Source organism: Anarhichas minor, unplaced genomic scaffold, assembly GCF_050575085.1.
Source record: "Anarhichas minor isolate MPS153535 unplaced genomic scaffold, ASM5057508v1 ptg000023l, whole genome shotgun sequence".
Lineage (NCBI taxonomy): Eukaryota > Metazoa > Chordata > Actinopteri > Perciformes > Anarhichadidae > Anarhichas > Anarhichas minor.
In genome coordinates, this window is record NW_027466469.1 from 7,411,247 (window position 1) to 7,439,048 (window position 27,802).

At 41.5% G+C, this 27,802-nt stretch overlaps 1 protein-coding gene, 1 long non-coding RNA gene and 1 other non-coding gene across 6 annotated transcripts; all 3 read right to left on the minus strand.

The window, feature by feature from the left end:
- Positions 1 to 664: 664 nt before the first annotated feature.
- Positions 665 to 13,693, minus strand: csnk2a4 (casein kinase 2, alpha 4 polypeptide). 4 transcript variants are annotated; one of them, XM_076096864.1, is made up of 13 exons: positions 13,431 to 13,693; positions 13,205 to 13,316; positions 13,010 to 13,111; positions 11,446 to 11,496; positions 11,109 to 11,168; positions 9,082 to 9,165; positions 7,937 to 8,047; positions 7,010 to 7,111; positions 6,718 to 6,818; positions 5,380 to 5,528; positions 5,195 to 5,281; positions 2,629 to 2,760; positions 665 to 2,505 (listed from the first exon to the last, which is right to left on the minus strand). In XM_076096864.1, the coding sequence occupies exons 1-13, from the start codon at positions 13,529 to 13,531 to the stop codon at positions 2,390 to 2,392; spliced, it is 1,308 nt and encodes a 435-aa protein (XP_075952979.1). In that variant the 5' UTR covers positions 13,532 to 13,693; the 3' UTR covers positions 665 to 2,389. The 4 variants fall into 4 exon arrangements, with proteins under 4 accessions (XP_075952979.1, XP_075952978.1, XP_075952980.1 ...); XM_076096863.1 differs by having other exon boundaries at positions 2,625 to 2,760; XM_076096865.1 differs by lacking the exon at positions 2,629 to 2,760.
- On the minus strand, positions 11,256 to 11,392 carry LOC142955637 (small nucleolar RNA SNORA57). Its single transcript, XR_012955937.1, has one exon. It is a non-coding gene; the product is annotated as a small nucleolar RNA SNORA57 (small nucleolar RNA).
- A 10,120-nt stretch (positions 13,694 to 23,813) lies between the features above and the next one.
- On the minus strand, positions 23,814 to 25,756 carry LOC142955371 (uncharacterized). Its single transcript, XR_012955843.1, has 2 exons — positions 25,724 to 25,756; positions 23,814 to 25,015 (listed from the first exon to the last, which is right to left on the minus strand). It is a non-coding gene; the product is annotated as an uncharacterized LOC142955371 (long non-coding RNA).
- Positions 25,757 to 27,802: the final 2,046 nt, after the last annotated feature.

The following is a 27,802-nucleotide window of genomic DNA, read 5'->3' on the forward strand; positions in this document are numbered from 1 at the left end:
TTAACAAGGAATTATTACTATTATTTTTTTTAATTTAGATTCTACAGCCAGAAAACTAAAAGCTGCTGGGCATCAAGTGGTCTGCAGCAGTCTACAACATTTGTAACATTTACAGTTTTACCTTTGTCATTCTGATTGTTTTCAAGTCGATCTCAATACATTGATATCAATGAATTGTACATTTAAAGTCATTGGTCTTCATATGTATTCCTCATGGCCATGCTGGCCACAAAGTAATCCTTCCCAATGTGCGTCCAATGTAAAAAAAAATAAAATAAATTGTGGCTAAAATGTTTAGTCCTCGTTTTGTGCAAAGACGCAGTCTTTAAACGCAGACATCGTTGTGTACTAAAAGACTAACTTGGAAGTGGCTCTGACCAGTCTTATGGTGCAGTGGTTTCCACAGACTGACACATACAACCATTCACGCTCACACTAAGGTTTAGAGTCCAACTGTAATTAGTGTCACATTCTGAAGAGATACCTTCACATCAAGTACCAACAGGAGTAATGAAAGCACCCATAATAACCACGGACGTTTGACACTAAATAATGGGGAAAAAACAGAACTCATCCGTTAAAATGTAGCATTGATTGATTGATTGCAAAGCCGTGTGAGGGTGAAAGTGGTCTGTGTGAACGTGAGACATGAATCAGTCAGATGTTCCTGATAAATAAAACACGTTTATTTACACGAATATTTCTCAAATACTAGTCTTCTACAGAAGGACATAAAAATATATACAGTGATGTAGGGACTCAAAATGCTCCGTTCTCGGTTCAATGTATACATATTCCGATTTATTTGCATTTCGCAGGTTCGGAAAAGAAATAAAGAAAAAGATGGTTAGGTACAGAGCAGGGTCTAAAACGTACACTTTCAAACTCTGGCACTAAAACACGGTGGAGAACTCTACCCTTCAAGTGCTATTCAACAACTGACCTCCAGGTACACTCAGTGTCGCTGAAAGCCGGTCCAGAGCGTCTCACTCATCACAGAGCTTAACCCTGACAGCACTTCAGTCACCTGCACATGATCATTGGATCACATTTCATCTAACAAATACTAGAACCACATCATCAACCTGCATTACAGTACGAGTAACTCCCACAAAACAAAACTAGGTTTGGTCAGTCTCGTCTTCCAACCGACTGAGTAAACTTTGGTTATGTCTTGAAGTCATTCAAGGAAGTGGAGAGCAGCACGTTTGAGAAACCATCTCTTTGAGAACCTGAATGAACCTTACCTGGCTCCTTAAAGAGATCGGAGTACGACACTAGAGCTGATCGAAACCACTCTGTGGTGGCAAACCTGTATCCAGCAGTCCGGGACATTTCAACACAAAACAAAAACTCATGACAGAGAATCGCATATCAAAAAGAAGACTGGTGATCTGGTTTGGTAAGAAAAAGGCAAGACAGAACTACTCGGGCAGAGAAAGTGTTCAAGTGTCATTGTGTTCACATACACCCGGTGCACTGAACAGCACCAAACACTTCCAAAATGCTGTGATCTGGAGTGCTGAGACTCGTGTGAGGAGGCTGATTAAGTGCTGCAGCAGTAAACTATACAGGAGGAGCTCCTTTTGGTCCTCACAGCCAACGTCTTTCTTTCGCCTTCTGCTGATGTACTTATTGACCACTGCCTTCAGTCCAAACTAAAAAACACACCGTGGTGACACACGCTCTCAGACTCACACACACACACGCTCTCAGACTCACTCACCACACACACACACACACACACACTCTCAGACTCACCACACACACACACGCTCTCAGACTCACACACACGCTCTCAGACTCACTCACCACACACACACACACACGCTCTCAGACTCACCACACACACACACACGCTCTCAGACTCACACACACGCTCTCAGGCTCTCAGACTCACACACACGCTCTCAGACTCACCACACACACACACGCTCTCACTCACCACACACACACACACACGCTCTCAGACTCACCACACACACACACGCTCTCAGACTCACACACACACACGCTCTCAGACTCACCACACACACGCTCTCAGACTCACCACACACACGCTCTCAGACTCACCACACACACACACACACACACACGCTCTCAGACTCACCACACACACACACACACTTTTGTAGTCACTACGGCTTATGGGAAATAATGAAAGGAATACCTGTATATTTCAAACTACACAGAACATTCATTTCAGATGTCAGGCTAACGAGTTCATTTGAGGAAGAAAAGGAGCGGAGGGATAAATCGTTCTTTTCTTAAGACGACGGCGTCCTTCGGCAGGAGGGGACGAAGTCACACCGAAGTTAGGTTGGATGTAGTGAGGGCTGGCAGAGCGGCACCCCGTCTAGCACCTGCCCAGAGGCGGAAGAGGGGGGCGTCACTGCGGGGCGGTGGCGGCGGGCACCGGGGGGCTCAGGACGTTGGTGGCAGCAGATAGGACCGGAGAGCCAGAGAGAGGGCCCAGGGCAGTGGAGGCTGGCAAGGCAGAGATACCTGAGGGGGGGTTAGAAACACAGGTCACATGACTGCCGTCACATCAATATAGTTGATGAGTTCTGCACTTCAGACAGTCAACAACTCTTTACCTTGAATGTACAACAATCACATCTGACCTACACAACAAAGCACCACCGTCACTGCTGTGTGGCTTCACTGCCTCGTTGCACCTGGCCTGTGTTGACTGACATTCACGGTTGAGGTCACGATAAGTCGGGCATTTCGAGCTGAACGTTTGTCGGACGCCTTTTTCTACAATGGACAAAGACCGGCTGATTGGAATGAGGAGTTCTCTATAAAACCTAACTAAGGGGGCAGCTGGCTGGAGGGACACCGGCTTCCTACTTGCTGTTGGCTATATTGTAGATCATTTCCAGTAAATCACAATATTAAATGAGTGTGGAAGATAGCAAGTACAACTTTAACGTCTCAAGTCTAATCTGTTACTCTCTGTGGTTCTGTTAGTTCTTGTTAAATTACTCCTTCGGCTTGATTTAACGTTACATTTTCAATAAATCAATCAAATATTAATTTTCCTCTTACCATTTGCATATAGTATATTTGTTGACAGCCCTAGGCAGCATATATTTTGATACTTTATTGTATATTTCATTGACCAATATGCCCTCTTTAATAATGCCCCCGCTACAGAATCATTTTATATGACACCATGTATACTGTAAGAATATGGGGAGCATATCTTTTACATCAACCTACAGTTTTGCACTTTAATATGTAAACATGTGTTTACATTTCATCTTGTGCTGCATTATACAATAAAATGAACTTACATTAAACGGTCAATGAGCTTGTTTTGGAGGAAGATGTAGCTGAAATAGCCGATAGATTGATTAATTAATAGAATAGCCGTTAGAGGCTCTAATGGGATGAAAGCACCGCCGAGTGGAGCTCAGGATAGAAACAACACTCAAATGTTGGAGAAACTGCAGCTGGAGATAAAGAAGAACCCTTTAGAGAGATAAACAGGATACAGAACAAAACAGCTCTATGTAAACACTGTGGGATGAAATGGATGCATCATTTAAAGAGTATTATGGGATGTGTCCTCTTTGGGTACGTTCCAATGGATGGCAGCAGATATAAAATAGCACGATTTCAAATAGAAAGCATTTGTTCACGGTATTTCATTACATTGAGTAAGCTCAGGCAGGCTACTGTGACACATCGTCCTCACGTTCCATGAATGGAAATGACTCTTAAACTAACCGAGGGAACGACAGCGCTGATGGAAACGCAGAGCAGAGGGTTTCTGTTGGCTGCTCGACGCTCTCAGCTCTCGCTCTGAAAGCTACCGTATTTTCCGCACTACAAAGCGCACCGGATTATAAGGCGCACCTTCAATGAATGGCCTATTTTAGAACTGTTTTTATATATAGGGCGCACCGGATTATAAGGCGCATAGAATAGAAGCTACTACAGTCAAACGTTTGACTGGGGTTGCGTTATGCATCCACTAGATGGAGCTGTGCTAAAGGGAATGTCAACAAAACAGTCAGATAAATCATTCAGTCAAACTTTATTGATTTTTGATTTCATTCACAATACGGTAACTTAAACGTAGAGGGGAACTTTTCCCTGATTCAGTAAACACGTAAAAGAAACAGTCTGATACCACTAAATCAAACGTTAGTGCATTCACAATATAGTAACTCTCGAAATTGTTCAACTTACGTATAAAACGAGTTTTAACTCAGCGTCGTAAGCGTGTCTCTTGAAAGGTGCCATTTTGGGGTCTTTATACACACAAGTGGTGTTGGACTAGGAGTAAGCACAGTACCGGTGTTTACCGCGGTGCGGCTTTGTAGTTTACCAGTCGTACTGAAACATTTTGACAGAGCGCCGTGTACAACCAGTATGGATCAACCAATTAACCAATTGATCCATATATAAGGCGCTCCGGATTACAAGGCGCACTGTCGTTTTTTGAGAAAATTAAAGGCTTTTAAGTGCGCCTTATAGTGCGGAAAATACGGTACTTCTGAACCAGATGTCGGTACAACCTCCTCTACTGTCCAGCGACGGCTGTGAAAGAGATTGTGTGGTGCACTAGGGTCTGAACTATGGGACGCACACTTCTCATGTCTTTGTGGAGATGTGAAGTTTCCACAGATGATGACCGAAGACATTAAAAACACGAGTCTTGCAGATGAGACATTAAAGTAGTGTAGCTCTTATTAGAGTTGAGTCTGACTTGACTTTAGAGGAATACAGCCTGCACCTTGTGTGTGTCGTCATTCCAACTGGCTGAGACCTGAGAATGCAGCAAAACTGGTGCCCACAGCTTTTAAAGCTACAAGCACATTGGTTTTAAACCTGTAGAACACTAATTACACTTACTTTGCATTAAGACAAACGCAGATGTGACCGAAATTGACAGTAATTTATCCGTGGTAGTGTGCGTGATCAAAGTTGAACCACGAAGCAGCGCTGCAAGACGCCAGATGTTTAAAACAATAACTTAAACGGTGGCTTTCGTTTACTCAATACTCAAACCTGTCTGATTACTTTCCCCGTGTCCTTAAAAGATCTGCACTTGGTAGAATAAAGTATTGACATAAGGACTTCTGAGGATACGGGATGACATCAAGTACGACAGCAGAGACATATGTAAGGGGGTGATGTGGCCATAAATGTTCTCTCTATATTTCTGGGCGTGTCTTCTCACCAGTGATCATGTTGGCTGAGCTGACAGCTGTGTTCCCACCGGGCAGGTTGGCTCCGGCCACACGAGACTGATCTTTCACGATGGGGACTGCGGGAACAACAACAAATAAAGAAAGCACTTATTGTCTCATTGATATGATAGATTGTGAATTCATCCTTGTAAATAGTGGCTGTCAATGGGCTTACAGAAGTACGGGTGATCTATGGCCTCGCGGGCCGTCAGCCGCGCCTGGTGGTCGTAGCGCAGCAGCTTGTCCAGGAAGTCCAGCGCCTCGGGGCTGACCAGGTGCTGGTTCTCACTGTGGACAAACCGCTCCCACCGCTTACGAGAATGCCTGGAGGCAAAAGACAGATTAACACACTTCATTCTGACGTCAATTCACACTGAAGAAGGTGGACACAGACGGAGCGTTGTAATGAAGAGAGAAATGATGGAAGCATGGGATAAACTCCAGATGTTGCATTTGAAATCATTTGGAACCGTTTTAGGTCGGGGTGGGCCCCATGGTGCGATTTGATCACAATACTTTCACAGTTCACTTGTCACAGTTTGAAATATGCTGAGTATTGAAATAGCAAACATTGCGATTTATTACCTTTTTTCAGCTGCAAATTATGCAGTTTGTCAGCATCTGTTTTATCTAATAAGATACGGTTTCATATTTATCATCATCATCAACTAATTTACTTTAAGTCATCTATAGTGGTTATTTGCATAAAAACAATTCAAATGATCAAAAAATAAAAGATTGTAATTTTATTGATAAGAAAATCAAAAGAGTAATTTTAATGATGATTTTTATGTTTAGAGCGAGTGCTCGGAAGTTAACAACATTATTCCCTCTAATATCTAGTTTATGTTGCTTTGAAAACAACTGGAGTTAGACAAGTTTCTCTACATTTTACAAGGTTACATTTAAACACATCATGGTAACTAATTATATCATTTACCTTCGTCTAATGCTCATATTTACTAAATGGAGCTTGAACGCACCACAACGTATTGCAATGTAACCTCCATATGGCTCTAGCTCTCCTACTGCTGATTTAAACAGATTTATTGTTCACGCGTTTCTTTATCAGGACAGCGACTAGAAAGCCTCCACGCTGGTCTGCAGATCTCATATCATTACTAAATGGCCATTTTTGGCAGATAAGGCTGAAGTGTTGAAATGTTTACAGACACGCTTCAGATGAGTGGCAACACTCTCAAACACAAATCCAACCGGCACACACACACACACACACACGTGTAACGTGATTTCACCACACAAACAAGTCTCAATGCTGGAATCAGGACACCATAGATAACGTAGCTTCTTCACTTCTTATGATCATCAAACTGTGACTTGCATAACCGCAGTTATGGCCAAATGGGTAAATCCCGACATCCCTAATTAATAGTTTATATAATTAAAGATTGGTGTATAAAATTGTTTAGGCTCACGGTCGATGGTGTGCAGTTGTTTCTGTCCTAGCAGAGTGCTAGCATTAGTTACAAAACACACCGTCATCATCTCTCACCTTCCCAGAATGTCGTTGAAGCGAGGCTCCAGCTCAATATTGTACTTGTCGATGTAGTCGTAGAGGTCTTCAGTCCCCAGGACCTTGGCTATTCTCACCAACTACAAGAACACAAACAAGGACCGAGATCCTTTCAGACACAAATCTACATTGAACCCAGTCAGTTACAGAGAAGACTGGGCAGTCACCACTCTCATGAGATCTGTGGGCAGAAATGCAATTCATGTCGATGCAGTGTTGTTGTTTTAAGCCATCACAATAATCATGGAGAAAATTCCTCCTTAGTATTTACCTGGTCATAGTTGTCATGTCCATGGAAAAAGGGCTCCTTCCTGAAGATCATGCTGGCCAACATACAGCCCAAGCTCCACATGTCCAGACTGTAATCGTACATCTGCAACACACGGTACAGGTCTCAGAGCACGGGCAGCATTAAAGCAGACACACCAACATTTCAATGAGTTGTAACTCCGTGGAATCCAACCAAACACTGTTTAAATGAGCACTGTTAAACACTGTTTAAATGAGAACCATGCTGTTCCTCTTTGGCTATCAGAAACAAGCATGTACCCTGTTTGAGCCTGCAACTGCAGCTTATAACCAAGGTCCATTAAATCCAGTGTTTCCCCAACACACAGCTGTCTGTGGTATGCTGCCATAGTTTTACCAAGGCTGCCAGACTATCATAACAAAATATTAAAACAATAGGTGCCCCGGTAGAGAACCAATCACAAATACAGATGTTGTTAATGCAGAGTTCAGATGGTTTCTAACACAACATTATCATCCATCAAGTAACATCCAATCCACTCAGACTGCAAGAATTAACTGTATAACATCATCACCATTATTGCGTCACAACTGTGTAACATGCAGTCAGAAAACTTTACAGATGTGGAATTGAGTTTAAAATGAAGGCCAAGCTGGAAGATGGGTGTGGTAAAAGCAAGGTCGCTAGAAGTAGGGGGTAGGAAGTGAGGAAGGAGCCATTAGCTCCCCTACTCTACGCCCCTGGCCTCATTTGGCTTTGCAGGCTGGTGTAATCCCATCAAAATATGGTCTCTGAATAGAATTATATTTCTCAGTGGTGTGTTGTGGATAACCTTTTTAGATGCATACAAAAACACCAATAAATGAAGGTCAGCAGTAGGTTTGTTTCTCCCATCAGAGGCTTACAACATGTCAACTCCACCTAAAGCATACTAGCCCACAGCCGTACCTGATAGTCCACCAGGAGCTCGGGTCCTTTGAAGTAGCGGGAGGCGACTCTGACGTTGTACTCCTGTCCTGGGTGGTAGAACTCGGCCAGACCCCAGTCAATAAGACGCAACTGCAGACGTACAAATGAAGCAGTTAGCAGCTACAGACAGGCAACGTATTAGTGTTCAACACAAGAAAATGAAGGAGACTTTTTTTTTTACTCATTTGTCAGACATTATTGTAATTCAATTAATGAGTCCAACTAGAGAATGGTGAAAAAGAAAAGTAGAGATGTAAGAGCCAAATAAAAAGCTACACAGCAGCAATAAACATAAGTTTTTCTAAGGATGGATTGACTGACTTAGAGCGTTTTACGCAACTGAACCAAGGGTCGCGGGTTTGCTTTCACATTGCAATTTTACAAGCGCACTAACAACTCCACATGAAAAAAAAAAAAAAAAAAGGACTCTACGTGACATACCTGCACTCTGAGCCACCGTCTCTCTCGTCCACACACTCACTATGCCTACACTACACACTGAGCTACCTTACTCCTATAACATGACGCTGGCCTTCCACAACTTCCTGGGATTTGTCAAAAAGTACAAACCATCCAAAAAAAAAAACCCTCTCACACTCTAAACAAAGCAGCCCATGGTTCAATTTGATTCTGATCTTTATCTCCTCTTTCTGTAGGACCAGGGCTCGGCTGAGAGAGAGAAGGTGGACTATCGTATGTCAAAGTTATGAATGATGCTTCGAGCTAGTCGGTGCAGCCTTAGTTAAATTCCACTGATCAGCTTCTTGCATGAAGTGCTCGGCGCAGAATGCCTCTCTTCTGTCAACAGTCCGAAGTTCCCAGTGCTGGTCAAAGTAACACGCTGTCTCCCCGAGGTAAGTGATCTCTGAGGGGAGTCCAGTGGTGACGAGTGAGCACAATCGTCTTTGTCCGTCAGTCCAACCCCCCCACTAGCTTAGCTTTCTGGTCTTCATACAAGTTGTGTACATTCGATATGTTGGTGGCTCTTAAAGGGCAATTCATACGTTAATGCATTACAAAAATTAGTAGGGTTAAAACTAATTCAATTAAATAACTTAGACAGACCCAGTCATTTTGTTTCGGATTAAACGACAGAGGTGTGAAAGTGCCCTGAAATTACTCACCTTGCGGTGCTCATGATCAATCATCACGTTATGTGGCTTCACATCTCTGTGCATGATCCCCATGCTGTGGCAGTAGTCCAGGGCCTACAAACAATCCATTGGTCACACTGTTGCTTTTCTTTCAAGTAATTCCCAAAACAGCAACAGATTACAAGAAGATGGTGGTGCAACGGATCAGAAAACTCAGTTCTAATCGGATCAGCACAGAAGATAATTGCCGATCATTGATGATCCATATTGTCAGATACAGATCCCTGTGTTTGATTATACAGCCGGTCTACAAGACTCACAAATCATTTTAACGACTCAGAAGTCTGTAAACCATCAAAAATACTAAATGTTATCCTTTTACTTTGTTAAGGGAATTTATAGTGTTTTTTCTTCATAAAAAACATACAATTCAAATGATTAGGAAAAGAAAGATTGTCTTTGTATTGAATCTTGTCATTAGTAGTTTTAATGATGCATCATTCATAAGATGCTTAGAGATAGTTTTAGGAAGTTAAACAGCTCATAATTCATCTCTAATATCTATTTTATATTCATGTGAAAACATCTTCAAACATCTGGATTTAATAAAGTTTCTCACTAAAACTACATTTTACGAGATCACATGTGAACACATCATGATAGCGTTATAATTTACCTTCGCCCAATACTCATGTTCACTGAGCAGAGCCTGAACGCATCATAATATAACTGAAGTGAACCTCCGTTCTGTTGATTTAAACAGACTGGTTGTTTACAATGTAACATCATCACAGATCAGAGACTAGAAAAGCATAAATCACATCCTGATCACATATTTTACTGAATATTGTCAGATAACGATGTCAGTAAATCTTTCTTTCACACTGTGATGGTTAACGTTAAACTGTGTAATTAATCTGCGGTTCACATGCGTGTTAAACCCAGAGGGGGGATCCGTACGGATCACCGATCAACAACGATCCGTTACACCACTACAAGAAGATGGTGCCTACTCGTCAACACACACAATGTTGATGGCCTAAACAGAGACTTGGTGCTGTAGAAGTTCCCAGGCCAGGGTAGGAAATTTACATATTTTTTTTGGGGGCAACTTTTGCCCCCACTGACTGAAATTCAGGGGCATTTTCAAAAAAGTGGAGGCACTTTTTGAAACTTGTGAAATAACATTTAACCTTTGTTCAAAATAATAAATATACTTATTTAGGCTTACAATATATGAGCAATTGTCATCAAATGGCAATAATAAGACTATTAGGCAGTAGTCTACAGAATCAAAGTGTTTTCTTAGATCATATTCAATTTTATTCTTATTTCTTTGTGGTTATTTATTGTTATTATTAAATGTTTTAAACAACTATTAACAATTATTAAGTCAACGATGCCTTGATTACATATACATCAGTCATTGTGTGGAATTTTTGAGAAAATCATTTTTATAGCACCTTAAAAGTTTAAAGAATGTGCCATTTGAAGGTACAAATTCAGTTCAGTTGTTGCTTAGTAAATATCTTAAGACTGTCAGTCAGATATTATTCATTAGCAACCCTCAAATCAAAGAATAAAGACACTTTACGCACAATTTAGTTGTATTTTCCCTTTAACTCACGAGATGCAGGTAGCATGTTTTGTACTTAATGTGAATATAATTCATTTAATCTAATTTCCATTATGCAATATGTATACTTTGTTGGTATCTTATTCTGAAAACCGGATGTTCATCTGAAGAAACCGGATGTTGTCTCACGTTAATCTTTCCGTTAACATTCAAAGTCCTTCGCTCGCTCCCGATCTGCGCCGTTTGAATGAGTTTACCGTGAATGTCAGCATATAGGTGCACTACAATTTAAGTGTCTGCTGAGTTGACCGCAGTCTCGCAGTCACAGGTCTGATTAAGAAGCGCTCCATTTTTTTATTCGTTTAGCAAGTTCGGAAAAAAATGAAGTCAGGACAGACGGTCTGGTTTAAGGACAGGATGCTTCACCACCCTCATGACTTTTAGAGGTTAAACATTACGAGCAGAACCGAGGAGGACTCACCTTGAGGATCTCGTACATGTAGAGCCGGATGTCGTAGTCTGTCAGGGTCTGGTACAGTTGCTAGAGACAAAAGCAATGTCACTGGCTTTGTATGGTATTGTGTTACAGTAAAAGAGGCCACACAGTCATACATCAGTCACGTCATCGAGCTGTGCCAGCGATTGAGGATAGAACCAGATGATGGTTGACTTTCTGGCACCGAAGACATAGCACTGGACTTTCATGTTCCTCCATCACATACACACACGTGTACAGGAAAACAACGAGTATGCCAAGAAAGGAGGTTTCCATGATCTTACACGACGACATCTTATAGAGTGAACAAATGGTTACCTACCTTGAAGTCTGTGTTGTTAACATGCTCAAAGACCAAGGCGGGCGTCCGGGACTGAAAGAAACAAGACAATACTTTGTGTATTTAATGCGCTGCAGTCTCAACCAACAATATGTACCACCGGGACTACTTAAACTCACCATCTGACTGAAGCACTGTAACAAGCTATGGCACTGATACAAGCTAACCACACAGCCACACCGTAAGCAACACGATGTCTCCAGATGGCCATTCATTTACTGTACACATGGAAACATGGAAACTCCACCAGCATGTGGACAGTCAACAGAACACAGCTGTTGACTGTCACTAACGTTTCAGAAAGTCCCGTTTCTCTTATTGGATCTTGTGAACAGGCTCACCATCTTCACCATTGATCAGTCATACAGAGCTTACATATTTCTCGATCTATTTTAGTCATCTCCAAAATAGAGATTGATGAGCAGTTGAAGAGGAGTTGATGATGCTGGGTACAATGCTATGCAATTAGCACTTGTTAGCTTGCGATTTTGTGTTTTGACACGAAATGTTTGAAATATACCCGTATAGTCTGCTGACCACAGCCACAAACAGTTACGTGTTGCTTACAGTGGGAACTAGAGCTGCAGCCAACTTTCATCATTTATCTAGCAATTGTTGTGTATTCTATAAACCAGCCTCTAAAGTCAAAAGTTGCCAGAGCCCATGTGATGTCCAATCGCAAAAATATTCAAACTACGATAGTAGCAGCAAATCCACGTATTTGAGAAGTTGAAACAGGAAACATTTGGCCTTTTCCTTGTTGTTGATTCATTTTCTGTTGATCAACAAATTGTTTTAACTCAGAGCACAAGTGAATGAGGTAGATAGCAGAAAACACTGTGGATACAGGTGTTCTGGAGTTCTCCCTCTCCTCTTCCACACGTCTCCTTGTCATTGATCTATTGAAACTTCAGGCAACGTTAAATACAAAGAACAGTTGTCCCCTCAAGTGTGAAAATTGCGTTATTTTAATCCGTCGATCTAATTTGCCTACTCTTCATGTTTCATGACACACAAATGGGAAAGCACGGAGGGTGCCACTTCACGTCCTCTGCTTTCAGAGTGCCTGGGACAAATGCTTGACAATCATAACTGTGTGACGTAAACTGGATCATACAATCAGGAATAAGTTGGCTTAAAATTCAGCACAAAAAACAAATTAAGTCAAATCGGAAACAAAAGATTTTAAATGATTATGGTGGCACTCCTGCATCATAATATTCCAACAATGCGTTATTCTTCCATTCTTTAAAGTGAGCCCTGGCACAACATAGGAGCAGGCTGTCTAACATCACATACATGTATCTAACGTTCAGCTACAGCTGGCTGAGTACTTACAGACACATACTTCCCAAGTGAAAACGATAACCTTGCACAGGTGGTGGGCTCCCCACGCTATTGGTACAGTAATGATACTTCACAACCCCAACATAAGTTTCTACTTACAAAATATAAATGTCATCAGGAAAACACAAACTTATGATTTAAATATGTCCTCTTTTGTACTCGGGACCAAAGTGTCAAGTGTTCTGTATACTATACTCACCACAGGGTCTTTCACTATATCGATGAGGGAGATTATGTTAGGGCCTCCACGTAGGTTCTCCAAAATCTTGATCTCACGCTTAATTTTCTTTTTCTTCACGGGCTAAGAAGACGAGGCAGAGTTAAGCAGACCGGATTAAACTATTCAATCAGAACCACTAACTTGATCCAAGACTCAGTCTCTGTATAGTTTTACCTTGAGAATCTTCACCACCACCTTCTCATTATTGGTGATGTTGATTGCCTCAAAGACTTCGCTGTACTTGCCACGCCCAAGTTTACGCACCAATTGAAAATCATCCTGATTTCTGTGAAGGACAAAAAAAATAAAAAAATAAAAAAATCCACAACCAAACATCAGCTGGGTTGAGATATCATGCAGCATTCTGCAAATGTTGTGTACGGATCACCAAGGTATTTACCCCCACTCAACCACGTGGGACTCGTAGTCCCAGTACTCCCTGGGCCGGTGAGTGTTGACCTCGGTGTACACTCGGGCCCGGCTCGGCACGGGTCCTGACATGTCAGACAGCTTGGCAGAGATGGTTGGGAGATCTTACTGCAGAGGAGGACGGTTGGAGTACAGGGAGGATTGGGTGGGTGGGAGAAGGGGGAAGGTAGGGGTTGAGCAGGGTTGATCCCAACAGAGCAAGGGGTTTGGGGCGGGGGGGGGGGGGGGGGGGGGGGGGGGGGGCACCAGGGGCTTGGTGGAACAGCTGAAAAATAAGTAAAAAGAGGAAATTAAGAATTAGAGAAATTGAATTCCTGATAAATATTGATACATCACAGGTGTCTCCATCCATCTATTTACAACGACCGAAAATCCACACACCACTGCCTGTTTGGCATTGTCCCTTAAAAGACACATCAGTCATCAGATTTACTCTACTGTAGTGGTGTAACTGTCCATTATCCATACGGAACCATCCCTCCACCATGTATTACACAGTTAACCATCATAGTGTGAAATAAAGTTTTACTGCCGATGGTTATAGGCCGGCATTCTGTAAAACTATGCTATCAGGAGATCACCATTAATGCCTTCTCGTCGGCGATCCCCGATAATGACATTGTGAACAAGTCCGTGTTGAAACCAGCAGGAGAGCTAGTAACGATGGCAGCACCGGCAATAACAGTTAAATTGAGTTACATTATGATCCGTCATTCTCTATTCAGTAAAAACTATTGGCTGTTAATAAATTACGTTTCTCATGTGTTCAAATATTATCTTGTTAAATTTAGTTTTTTTTAGAGAATAACGAATAAATCCAGTAGTTTGAAGCAGATGTCTTCACAGCAATATAAAATAGATATTAGAGGGAGAATTGTAACCTGTTCCTTTCTAAGGGTGTTTGTAGCATTTTTTTTCTGAGCGCCAGCATCTTTTAAAAAACAATTGTTGCCAATGAGTGCCAAGAGATAAAAGTGCTGCGCCCAGTGTGTTTTCTCTGAGCGCGCCACCATTTTTGTGCTGCTGCTCTGAGCGCTTCAAGTTGAAAATCTCTTCAGAAAAGCGCTGGTGACGTCATTGTAGAAAATGGAGGAAAAGCTTTTGGTCGTGTCTGTCTGTCTTGAGCTTTATATGTCGGACACATACGACCAAAACAAAGACCGATAAGTCCATTTGTGGGAGCAGATCAGCCGGGAGGACATTAAATGTTGCTGGTAAGATTTGTGCTTTCATCGCCGTATGCGTCGTCTCCGACGGATCGTCCTCCTTGCTCCAATGTTACGGCATTCAGACAAGCTCATCCATACAAAGTATGAGGGCAAGCATCCTCGGGTTGGTGCTCATGGTGAACAATCTATGCCGAACAAATACAGTTTGACAGAAAAAGACGTTCTATGGACACAGGCTTTAACACTGGCTTAAAGCAGCTTATAATACATAATTATAATGACTAATGCCCCAAAACTATTTTTTTCAGGACGGTGGTGAGAAAAAAAAAAACAGTGTGGAGCCTTGTATACAAGCTACTAACAAAACCACCAACAAAAGCGATGTGGCGAGGAGAGAGCTGAGCCTCCAGCTCACAGATTGTGATGAGCATTGGGCAGCTCACAGATAGAAGTGGCTGAAATGAGTTCCAGCTCTAGTTGAGTGTTCATTTTTACATTGTGTTTCACACATCACCACTGACTCCCGAAAGTATTGACACAGCCTGTTAAATTACTAGGGCAGAAAGCTGTGTAAGTATTGATCTCATTCAAACAGCCAAATCCATTATTTGAATGACACCACTGATGGAGCAACTGAACACTTTAATCTCTTTCTGACCCAGGTCAAGTAAGTAACACTGAACAATGGGAAAACTTTCTGTACATGTTTGAAATAATAAGGATTGCTGTGCAGTATCTGATCTGCTTTAATTTGCTTCCTTATGACACACACAAACCATACATAAAGCATGTTTACCAACTTTGGGATGAGAAACTATTTTCATTGTCCCGACTGGTATGAGGCAAGCTTCCTCCCTGACCTACCTGACAAATTGCAAAGGTGCTTCAAGGCAAATATGTTGTATCGGGCTGTTTAAATGAAGTTGACTTAACTCATTGACCATCCTTTTTTTCCCGCTGAACTGAACGCTACATGCGCATTTTTGTCGTTCTATACGTTACGTAGCTTACCTAACGTCAGTCGCAGTAGCTAACGTTAAACTAAATTAGCTGTCAACGGCCGGCTAGCTAACGTTACTTTGTTAAATTAATTAATGGCATCTATTGGTTTATAATCTAACCTATTCTACTTCCTAGTTAACAGGTAAAAGTATTTGGGAGATATTACCCCCACTACATTGTCGACTAATTTTACTTCCGGTGAGGAAAGCAAGAACACGCGTGATCCTTGGAGTGTACACTTCTGTTACGTTAATATCTGAATATGGTGTTTCGGATAATACCGAATATTAGCCTATACACTCAAGACACCGCCATGCAACGCGAGACCTCCGGATTGACTCAATTCATCTGCGTTAAACCAATTGGAACTAAATTCAATGAAATCGCAACTTTTACTAAAGCTCTCACTATGCAAATTGACCAGTTAAGCTAACGTCACATGTAACGTTATCGTTAGTTATTCATAGAATGTATGCGACATCCGTAATGTTAACGATATGTCGACATTTGTATGATAAATGACGATTTGCATGGTGTTGAAGGACTTTTTAATGAGAGGTTAATCCGGCTGTATTTTCCGATGACTTACATTAAATCAAATGCGTATTAGTTAGCTAGACCACCGACTTGAATAGCTTTCTGTGAGCAGAAGGTGTCAGTAACTTATCGGCTCTATGCGGGCCCAAGCTGCTAGCCCGCTAACCTTAGCATCGCTAACGTGAACGATCGCTAGTTTCCACATGTAATGCGAGTCTGCATTATCAACATAAGAGTGGAGTGGATATTTACCCCCTAGATCAAGTCCACGACCGAAATGCTTCCCCGTTAGCTGAGTTTCGTCAAGCCAACGGTCCTCGCCTTCCTCCGTCGCCGGTGTGTGCCTGTGCCAGTGTGTGATTTCTGCTGCATCAGAGACAATATGGCAGACCACCGCCACCTACGTCCTCGAGTACTGCAACGGAGGCCGTGGAGGGACAAGCCACTGCACAGTCGCCGACCGCCTAAAAAGCGTGGCAACTGTCCCTGTCATCTTTGTTTCGACTGAACTCCATCACACTAAGCATGTTTTATGGGTCAAACTGTGGATATATTTTAATGGCCAGTCAATCACCAAACCTTAAATCCAAATTATTATGCATTTCACTCCCATAGATCAGTCTGGATATATGATCTGGAGTCTAGAAGGTCCCACAACTCGGAGCGATGCAGTATACTAGATGGCTGCAGTCAAGTCAGCAGACACTTAAATTTTAGTGCACCTATACGCTGAAGTAAACGCAACCAAATAGCACAGATCGGGAGCGAGCAAAGGACTTTGCAAAGTTAGCGGAAAGATTAACGTGAGACAACTTCCGGTTTTCTACAGACGACCATCCGGTTTTCAAAATAAGATGCCAACAAAGTATAGATATTGCATAATGGAAATAAGATTAAATGAATTATATTCCAATAAGTATAAAAAATGATACCTTCATCTCGTGAGTTAAAGGGAAAATACACCTAAACGTGTAAAGTGTCTTTATTCTTTGATTTGAGGTTTGCTGGAAATTAATAATACCTGACTGACAGTCAATTAAGATATTTTAGTAAGCAAAAACTCTGAACTGAATTTGTATCTTCAAATGGCACATTTCTGAAGCTTTTAAGGTGCTATGAAAATGTTTTTCTCAATAATTCCCCACAATGACTAATGCATATATGTTCAGGACAAAAAAAGCCTAATATCACAATATTTGAGGTGCTCGAAAAATATTTTTCTCAATAATTCCATACAATGACTGATGTATATGTCTTCAAGACATCGTTGACTCCTCCCATAGTGAAAATGAAACATTTTTACTGTACAAATTAAGAGATATTTCAAATTAAATGTCATACATTTGTACCTAGAAACAGGTACATTTCTGAATATTTGAGGTGCTATAAAAACTATTTTCTCAATAACTCCACACAATGACTGATGCATATAAGTTGAGGAAATCTCTGACCACACATATACAGAAAATGAAACATTTTTACTGTGGTAATTAAGAGATTTTTTAAAGTAAATGTCCTACATTTGTTCCAAGAAATATCCAATAACTGAATATTTGAGGTGCTATAAAAAGAGTTTTCTTTATATTCAGTCAAAGGCATTCCTGTCTGTCTCTCTGTCTGTCTGTCTGTCTGTCTGTCTCACTCTCTGTGTCTCTCTCTATCATACAGTCATTCAGGTCTTAGATATTTTTAGAGAACCACCCCCCCCCCTCCCATTTCAAAATAAAAGCCCCAGAGAGTGAATTTTAACTGGAATGCTTGTGATGAAGCCTGTCATTTAATAACCTCTGTGTTTGTGTGTCAAACATTATGCATATGTCTCCTCTCCCCCTCTCTCACCCACCCAGTCCCACCCTTCCAAAATAAAAGCCCCATAGAGTATCTTAACATGAAGCTCAGAATGAGGTATGTACAGAAATGATGGGAGCGTCAGCGTCAGAAATGATGGGAGCTTCAGCTCCCATCATTTCCAAAGGCTTCTCAAACAAAGATGTATATGTCCAGTACAGAAATGACGGGAGCCATTTGTGGACTGTCCATCACAAATACAAGATTCAATCCAAGAGTATGAATCTAAAATACAGAAAAGAGAGAACCGATATCTCCGATATAACCGAAACCTCAACGATACTACGTGTGTAACATTGTGACGTTTTCGGGCAGTAGAAGCCACACTGTCAAAATTTCTTGCGAAATTTTCTAGTTATGAAGTCTTATTGCAGTGGGCAGGAATGATCTCCTGTATCTGTCCTTGTGACAGCGGAGCTGGATGAGTCTGTTGGAGAAAGTGCTCCACTGTCCATGCAGTAGGTGGTGGAGAGGGTGGTCCGGGTTATCCAATATGGATAATAATGATAACACCACATGGATTTTTAGCGTGTTGAATTTTAAAATGGTTCATATGTTCATGGTCACATAAGAGTTGATTAAAAAATTATTATATTATCTGGTTCCATTGCTACACTGGAACCAGATATATCATACATAGTAATGTGTTTTGTTCCATATATTGTGTGTAAACATTTCATCACATCAGACCACATTGATAGCTCAGATTTACTTGTGTTCTAATGCAGGGATGCACCGATACCAGTATTCATCTATCGATGTACTTGTAATGTACTTGTGATGTACTTGTGTACTACTCTGATACCACTAAGGCAACATGACTGTAACAGGCTCCCTGCTACCCGGTGGGTCTGATGAGCACAATGACGCCAGCACACGGTTAAATGACGGTTTGCAATGTTCTTTATTGGTAAGGAATCGGACTAGCTTGGCCGTGTGCTCTCCTGCCTTGCCTCCGAGCACACGCCGCGGGAGGTTTCCAGTCCTCTCGCGTTCTGTCCGTTCCCGTGTCTCTCTGTGCTCGTCCCGAGCTGTCCCTCTCGCCTCCGTCGCTACTGTTGATTAAATACAGCTGTAAGAGAGACTTAATCAGGATCAGTTTCAGCTGCGCCTAATTAAGTCTCTTCCCGGCACCGTTCCCTGAACCACTCCCACACTCCGTCCCCTCCACAGCTGAGCCACCCACGCCCGCCACCACAATGACATTAACCTCTCGTCTGTTGAGCCTCATCAGCCGCTCAGCTGCAACGATACCCAAATGCACCAACAGGTTATGTTAGGGCCGGGTGGTAATTTAATATAAAAAAATGATTGTCTTTAAAATATATATCAACAAACATCTAACAAACAATTACAAGCATATACCTAAAAGCAACAAACAATCGTGTGTGTGTGTGTGTGTGTGTAGGAGGGGGGTGACCTATAGGTTCCTGAGAGCAGTCTCTAGACAAAGGTTATTAGTTCAGATTGTGTCATTGTTGTTATCATCACATTTCAGTTTCATCATCTTTACGTGGATGTTCTCTACAGCTGACTACCATGGTGGAGAGCTATTGGTTCAGAAACGGAGCGCACCGATGATGCACGTCCACGGTTACGTTGTGGCTGCTTCTGAAGGTTCTATCCACTGTTTCTACGGTGGCAGGTTTACGTACATTAGTCAACTATAACTGCCCACATGATCCAATCTCAGCCGGACTTTATGGAGAACGCAGGTTCTTTGAATACTTCTTAACAATGTTGGGTAGTGCCACACTTTTTTGCCATGTAAACTATTGATGACCCCATTGCTGCTGGTGTGTTTTGTCTTTACAATTTGTGTCGGCATGTCTGTTTGGTAACTGTGCACAGGGAGTGTGAGAGGGAATGATGGCAGGAAAACAAAGTATATGTACAGGAGACTATTTACTCAATACTAATATTTCTTTGTAACGTATCTGTGTTTACTGTTTTCCTGCAGACGTCCAGCAGCTGTTGGTGGTTCAAGAAGAGGTTCCCCCTGAGCAGCAGGAGTGGAGCTCCAGTCTGGACCAGGAGGACCCAGAGCCCCCACACATTAAAGAGGAACAGGAGGACCCAGAGCCCCCACACATTAAAGAGGAACAGGAGGACCCAGAACCCCCACACATTAAAGAGGAACAGGAGGACCCAGAACCCCCACACATTAAAGAGGAACAGGAGGACCCAGAACCCCCACACATTAAAGAGGAACAGGAGGACCCAGAGCCCCCACACATTAAAGAGGAACAGGGGGACCCAGAGCCCCCACACATTAAAGAGGAACAGGAGGACCCAGAACCCCCACACATTAAAGAGGAACAGGAGGACCCAGAGCCCCCACACATTAAAGAGGAACAGGAGGACCCAGAACCCCCACACATTAAAGAGGAACAGGAGGACCCAGAACCCCCACACATTAAAGAGGAACAGGAGGACCCAGAACCCCCACACATTAAAGAGGAACAGGAGGACCCAGAGCCCCCACACATTAAAGAGGAACAGGAGGACCCAGAGCCCCCACACATTAAAGAGGAACAGGAGGACCCAGAACCCCCACACATTAAAGAGGAACAGGAGGACCCAGAGCCCCCACACATTAAAGAGGAACAGGAGGACCCAGAACCCCCACACATTAAAGAGGAACAGGAGGACCCAGAACCCCCACACATTAAAGAGGAACAGGAGGACCCAGAACCCCCACACATTAAAGAGGAACAGGAGGACCCAGAACCCCCACACATTAAAGAGGAACAGGAGGACCCAGAGCCCCCACACATTAAAGAGGAACAGGAGGACCCAGAGCCCCCACACATTAAAGAGGAACAGGAGGACCCAGAGCCCCCACACATTAAAGAGGAACAGGAGGACCCAGAACCCCCACACATTAAAGAGGAACAGGAGGACCCAGAGCCCCCACACATTAATTAAAGAAGAACAGGAGGATTTCTGGACCAGTCAGGAGGGAGAGCAGCTTCAAGGTCTGGAGGAGGCTGATGTCAAGCTCTCATTCACTCCTGTGAAGACTGAAGATGATGAAGAGGAAGCTCAGTCCTCACAGCTTCATCAAAGACAAACTGAACAGATGGAAACAGAAGCTGATGGAGAGGACTCTGGAGGACCAGAACCAGACAGGAACTCAGGTCCAGATATACATCCAGAATCAGATACTGATGAGAAGACTGTAGACTCTTCTAACACTGATGACAGTGATGATTGGAAGGAGACCAGAGAACCTCAGTCAGGTTTAAACTCTTTGAAACCGGATGAAGTCCATGTCAGTGATTCAAGATGTAGTGCTGGTGAGAAACTATTTACATGCTCTGAGTGTGGGAAAACAACTGGCACGAGTGGAACTCTGAAGAGACACATGATAATCCACACAGGAGAGAAACCTTACAGCTGCTCAGTCTGTAATAAGTCTTTTAACCGGGGTTCAAATTTACAGACACACATGAGAATTCACACAGGAGAGAAACCTTACAGCTGCTCAGTGTGTGATAACAGATTTCGGCACAAGCCAGCTCTGAAGTTACACATGATGACTCATAGAAGAGACAACCGGCTTTAGTCTTTCTGTTTGTATACAAAAGGTAAATCTGACACACCACATGGCACATAACACAGAGCAGAAACTATGGTGCTTTTTTCTTATCTTCATTCAAAAGCATGTCATTTTAATTTGAGAGCGTTGTTGCACGTGGAGATGCTGGACCAGCGCCTTGAGCTCGGACCCGCGACCCCGAGAAAGATGAGTTATTTTAACAAGACTTTATACATTTTTAATTGTTTCTCTTGTCTGTGCTGCTTGTGGTTCATGTTAAATGTTATTGATGTTTGGTTCTTTAGCTATTTTTTGCAACGTTTTCAGCAGAAGTGACATTTGTTCTTGAGCACTACATGCATGGTTTTGGTCTCTTTTTGAAATGTAACGCTGCATTTTTTCCAGTCAAAATCACTGGAGATGCTTCTGTTCATAAGTAGGTTAATACAAGTTTAATCTCACTGAAGAAGGTTTTGTATTTCCGCCTGAATATGTTTTTTGCATGCCTACAGATGACTATAGCTGGGCCTTTTTAAAATTAATATTTTACATGTTTCTCTATGTTCAAAAAAGGCCATTTGTGGAGAATCTAAAGGCCCTGAGGTAACCGTGGTAAAGTACCTCAGGCTTGAACGCACAGTGATCATTTTTGGCTCTAATGAAAGGTGACATGTATGTATCCTGTATTCAGATTCACTGTAAGTATTGCTCACACAGAGTAACTGAATGAAAATAAACATGGTGCTTTTTCCCTTCTTGAAACTAAACTGAGTGAATGTGAGTCGGCGAACACCTTCGGATGCGTACGGTATTTCTCCTTTACCTGAATTAGGATTAGATAATCCCTCATTTGCATAAAACATTACATTTTAGAAAAGTTTAATTACAAAAATGAATTAGATTTTTTTTCTCAGATTCTTCAGCAGCACTAACATCCACACTACAAGTCCTATTTGTAGAAAATAAAGGGTAAACAATACACCTGCTTAACAATAACTTGTTTTACACTTGTAGCATATTTTATCCTGTCATTAAATAGCATAATTTCATTCTGTCATACTGCTCACATCATGAACATGACGTGCCGTGTTTTCTTTGTGAGCTCTCTCTATCCACCCCCAGTGTCTATTTAGATGCAGCCCTTTTCCAGGCCTGCCAGCTGCAGCGTGTGAGTGAACACGGCTGTTCTCAATTGCGGATGAGTGACAGGGTGGATAAGAGGCTGGGAGATCCAGACCAACAGGCCGCCCGTGGGCCAAGTAGCAGCTTTGTGTGTATGTGGATCGCCTCTGGTCAAGCTGTGTGCTGTTGCTTGTTAGCCTGACCCATTAGGGTGTATACTATTGTGGTCTTTTGAGTTAATATTATTATTAATTAATGCGTTAATATAAGTATCCTGGTTCTAGGTTTGATGCTCGCCTTCAGTTAGAAAAGGAAGAGCGAGAGTTTGAGCTCTGGAGGGAGTTAGAGTTTCTTAAGTTGGAGGCAGAGACCGCTTTTAGGATGCGTGAGTTAGAGCTGCATCCGGGTTCTGTTTGCCCCTCTGCAGGTATACAGGTAACGGCAGGTTCTACTGCTGCATTTGATGTCGGTAAGAATATTTCTTTGGTCCCTGTGTTTTGTGAGTCTGAGGTAGAGTCGTATTTCTGTGCGTTTGAGCGCATCGCTGCTGCTTTGCATTGACCAGAAGATGTGTGGGGCAGTCTTCTACTGCGGTCAAGTCAGCAGACACTCAGATCTCCGTGGTCAACTCAGCAGACACTTAAATTGTAGTGCACCTATACGCTGAAACTTACGGTAAACGCAACCAAACGGCACAGGACGGGAGCGAGCGAAAGATTTTGCAAAGTTAGCGGAAAGATTAACGTGAAAACTTCCGGTTTTCTACAGACGAACATCCGGTTTTCAAAATAAGATGCCAACAAAGTATACATATTGCATAATGAAATTAGATTAAATGAATTATATTCACATTAAGTATAAAACATGCTACCTGCATCTCCTGAGTTAAAGGGAAAATACACCTAAATTGTGCGTAAAGTGTCTTTATTCTTTGATTGAGGGTTGCTGGAAGTTAATAATACCTGACTGACGGTCAATTAAGATATTTTACGAAGCAAAAACTCTGAACTGAATTTGTATATTCAAATGGCACATTTTTAAAATGTTTAAGGTGCTATAAAAATGTTTTTCTCAATAATTCCACACAACGACTAATGCATATATGTTCAGGACAAAAATGGGTAATATCACAATATTTAAGGTGTTACAAAAATATTTTTCTCAATAATTCCAGACAATGATTGACATGTATGTGTTGAGGACATCGTTGACTCCACCTATACTGAATATTAGACATTTTTACTGTACCAATTAAGAGATATTTGAAATTAAAAGTCATACATTTGTACCAAGAAACGGGTACATTTCTGAATATTTGAGGTGCTATAAAAACCATTTTCTCAATAATTCCACACAATGACTAATGCATATAAGTTGAGGAAATCTCTGACCACACATATACAGAAAATGAAAAATCTTTACTGTGGTAATGAAGATATTTTTTCAAAGTTAATTAATTAATTTGTTCCAAGAAATATCCAATAACTGAATATTTGAGATGCTATAAAAAGAGTTTTCTTTATAATTCCAGACAATGACTAGTGCATATGTGTTCATGACATCTCTAACTATACTAATGCTGAGAATCAAATATTTTTACCTTCCCAATTAAGAGATTTTCCAAAATATAAGTCCTTCTTTTGAACGTTCAAAAAGTTAATTTCTTAATATTTAAGGTGCTATAAAAAGGGTTTTCTTAATAATTCCAGATAATGACTGATGCATATCTGTTCAAGACATCTTTGACTCCACCCATACTGAAAATTAAACAATTTTACTGTACCAATTAAGAGATATTTAAAAGTAAATGTCATACATTTGTACCGAGGAACAGGTAATTTCTGAATATTTGAAGTGTTATAAAAAGTATTCCCTCAACAATTCCAAACAATGATTGATGTATACAGGTGCATCTCAATGAATTAGAATATCATCGAAAGTGTGATATATTTCGAGTGTTTAGGCTATGGCTTACAGCTAATAAAAACCCCAAATTCTGTATCTCAGAAAATTAGATATTACATAAGACCGATTTAAAAAAAAAAAAAAAAAAAAAAAGGATTTTTAATATAGAAATGTTGGCCTACTCAAAAGTATGTCTATGTACAGTATAAAGTATGCACTCAATACTTGGTCGAGGCTCCTTTTGCATGAATTACTGCATCAATGCGGCGTGGCACGGAGGCGATGAGACTGTGGCCCTGCTGAGGTGTTATGGAAGCCCAGGTTGCTTTGATAGCGGCCTTCAGCTCGTCTGCATTGTTGGGTCTGATGTCTCTCATCTTCCTCTTGACAATACCCCAACGATGTCCTCAACACATACATGTCAATCATTGTCTGGAATTATTGAGAAAAATATTTTTGTAGCACCTTAAATATTGTGATATTACCCATTTTTGTCCTGAACATATATGCATTAGTCGTTGTGTGGAATTATTGAGAAAAACATTTTTATAGCACCTTAAACATTTAAAAAATGTGCCATTTGAAGATACAAATTCAGTTCAGAGTTTTTGCTTCGTAAAATATCTTAATTGACCGTCAGTCAGGTATTATTAACTTCCAGCAACCCTCAAATCAAAGAATAAAGACACTTTACGCACAATTTAGGTGTATTTTCCCTTTAACTCAGGAGATGCAGGTAGCATGTTTTATACTGTGAATATAATTCATTTAATCTCATTTCATTATGCAATATGTATACTTTGTTGCCATCTTATTCTGAAAACCGGATGTTCGTCTATAGAAAACCGGAAGTTGTCTCACGTTAATCTTTCCGCGAACTTTGCAAAGTTCTTCGCTCGCTCCCGATCTGTGCCGTTTACCGTAAGTTTCAGCGTATATGTGCACTACAATTTAAGTGTCTGCTGAGTTGACCACGGAGATCTGAGTGTCTGCTGACTTGACAGCAGTATACTACTGCAGTGTAAGTTGGTCGCTAAAGCTCAGGAAGCTTGCTCTTCACGTTCTGTGGAAGATAGTCTTGTTTATGAGAAGGTTAAAGGTGCCATTCTGCGAGCGTATGAGTTGGTGCCAGAGGCTTACCGTTCCCTGCCCCTGAAGTTGTGGATGTCCCCAGATCTGACTGTCTGATCTGACTCAGAGCTACCCAGATATGAAGGAAGTAGTGTCTGAGGACAGGTCATTAGTCGGTCGGTGAACGGCACCTTAAAAGACCCTAAAGGTGTAACAGAGACCGTTACTGATCCTGCAGTGTCACTGCTGCGGACCCGTTCCGTCGTATGGAAGAGGGTATTATGTACTGTGTTGTGTCCTGTCAAAAAATAACCTTCTGCTGGCAACAGCTAAAATAAAGTCTGCGGTCTACAATCTGCGGTCAGAAGAATTGTTGCTCCACATTCTGCTCCATCGAAGCTTAACTTACACTAAAAGTTACTAAAAGGAGTCGACCACAAATGATCCAATAGCAGGACAGACGAGAGCAGCTTTCATCTTAATAGGGCAAAAACACACATCATAACCAATTACCTTCATTCTATTGTATGGTTAAGATTTTAAAGAGCATAACATGCATTCTTTTTGTAATAAATATAAAATACAAAAAAGAACTGTTAATAATATAACATGGCTCTTACCAAGTATCAACACTGTAAACACGTCTTCTACAAACTTTAGAACTTAAGAAAGTCAAACACGCCTGTGTTATTTATTCTCACAACACCAACATAGTGTTCTGTGGTGAAACCTTTCCCACATTTTTTGAAACAGCGACTCTAAAACTTCTCTAAACACAATCTAGCAAGAGGGAGAGGGAGTCTAACTGACCGCTGTAAAAAGTGGAACACAAGACCTGCTGTGTCAATCACAGAACAGTCTCATGTAAAAACACAAATGTAGTTCACTTTTTACAGCGTTGTGTTCACAGAGCAGACACTGTGATGTGACTGAGGTCAGTGTTAGATCAGATTGACAGTTTTCAGTTTAACAAGTTAAAACCAACAATTCAATAAAAAATGTCCAAATTGTCAGAAACCTGCGCATGTAAAACCATTACATGAACAATAGAAAACACATGAGCACAAAAAAACCAAACCCCCCTCTGTGAATTACACATGAGATTTAAAGCTTTAGTCCAGGAAGGGATGCCGCAATTTCAAAAATGTGTCTGTGGTGCCACAGTGTAATCATCTATAAGTTATGAACTATTAACAATTAAAACATGATATATATTTTCCAATCTTAAAGTTGATTTTTGTTCATATATGATCTCCTCCAGATGCTCCAAAGCTTCCCTCTGTCAGTGAGTCCCTCTGCTGAGATAGTGGAGGGCAGTTCAGTGACTCTGACCTGTAGCAGTGATGCTAACCCACATGTTAGCCTGCTAACATTAGCATTTAGCTTAGAGCACCAGTGTGCCTTAGTGCAGCCAACTTGAGGGTTTACAGTCATTGGTCTGTTCATGCATACTAATAATGTAAAGAGAAAGGAAGCCAGGTCAGTGTTAAAGTAGAAATGTTTGTGGTGACTTACTGACATAAAGTGTTTCTGATCTTCCTGCTGATTTAACAGAGGAGCAGCTATGAGTTCAACAACAGCAGCCAGTGGATTTGTTGTCTTCCTTCTCTCTGTACAAGGTACTGTACATCTACATTTATATTGTGAGGCCGTTAGTGCTCCTCAGGACAACAGAGGAAGCTGTGTTTTCAGTTAATAAACAGATTTGATGTTATAAAATGTGCAACATTGACTTTTCTTTCTTTAGATTGAAGTGTTTACAGGACGACCAACACAGAGCTGTTTTTAACAGCAGCAGCATCTCTGTACACTTGTACCTTAACGTCATAAACTGTATAAACTGAACAATTGTGCTCCATTAAAGACAGTAAAGTTGTGTTTATGTGGGTGACAGTAATGACTGTACGTACATTAACATTATCTCTCTGTGGAACTTCCTCCAATCGTTCAGTGTTTCGATGCATTCGACCACATTTAGAGTCCGTTATTCATTTTGAGTCTCTTTGTCGATGTTTTTTCACCTTTTTGTAGGAGTTTTTATTGTATTTGCGCTCATTTTGATTCTCTTCCTGGTTGGTGTCTCTTTGAGTGACATGTTGTAAGTTAGGGTCAGAGGGGCCCCTGACACTTTGGGCCCCTCTAGTGATG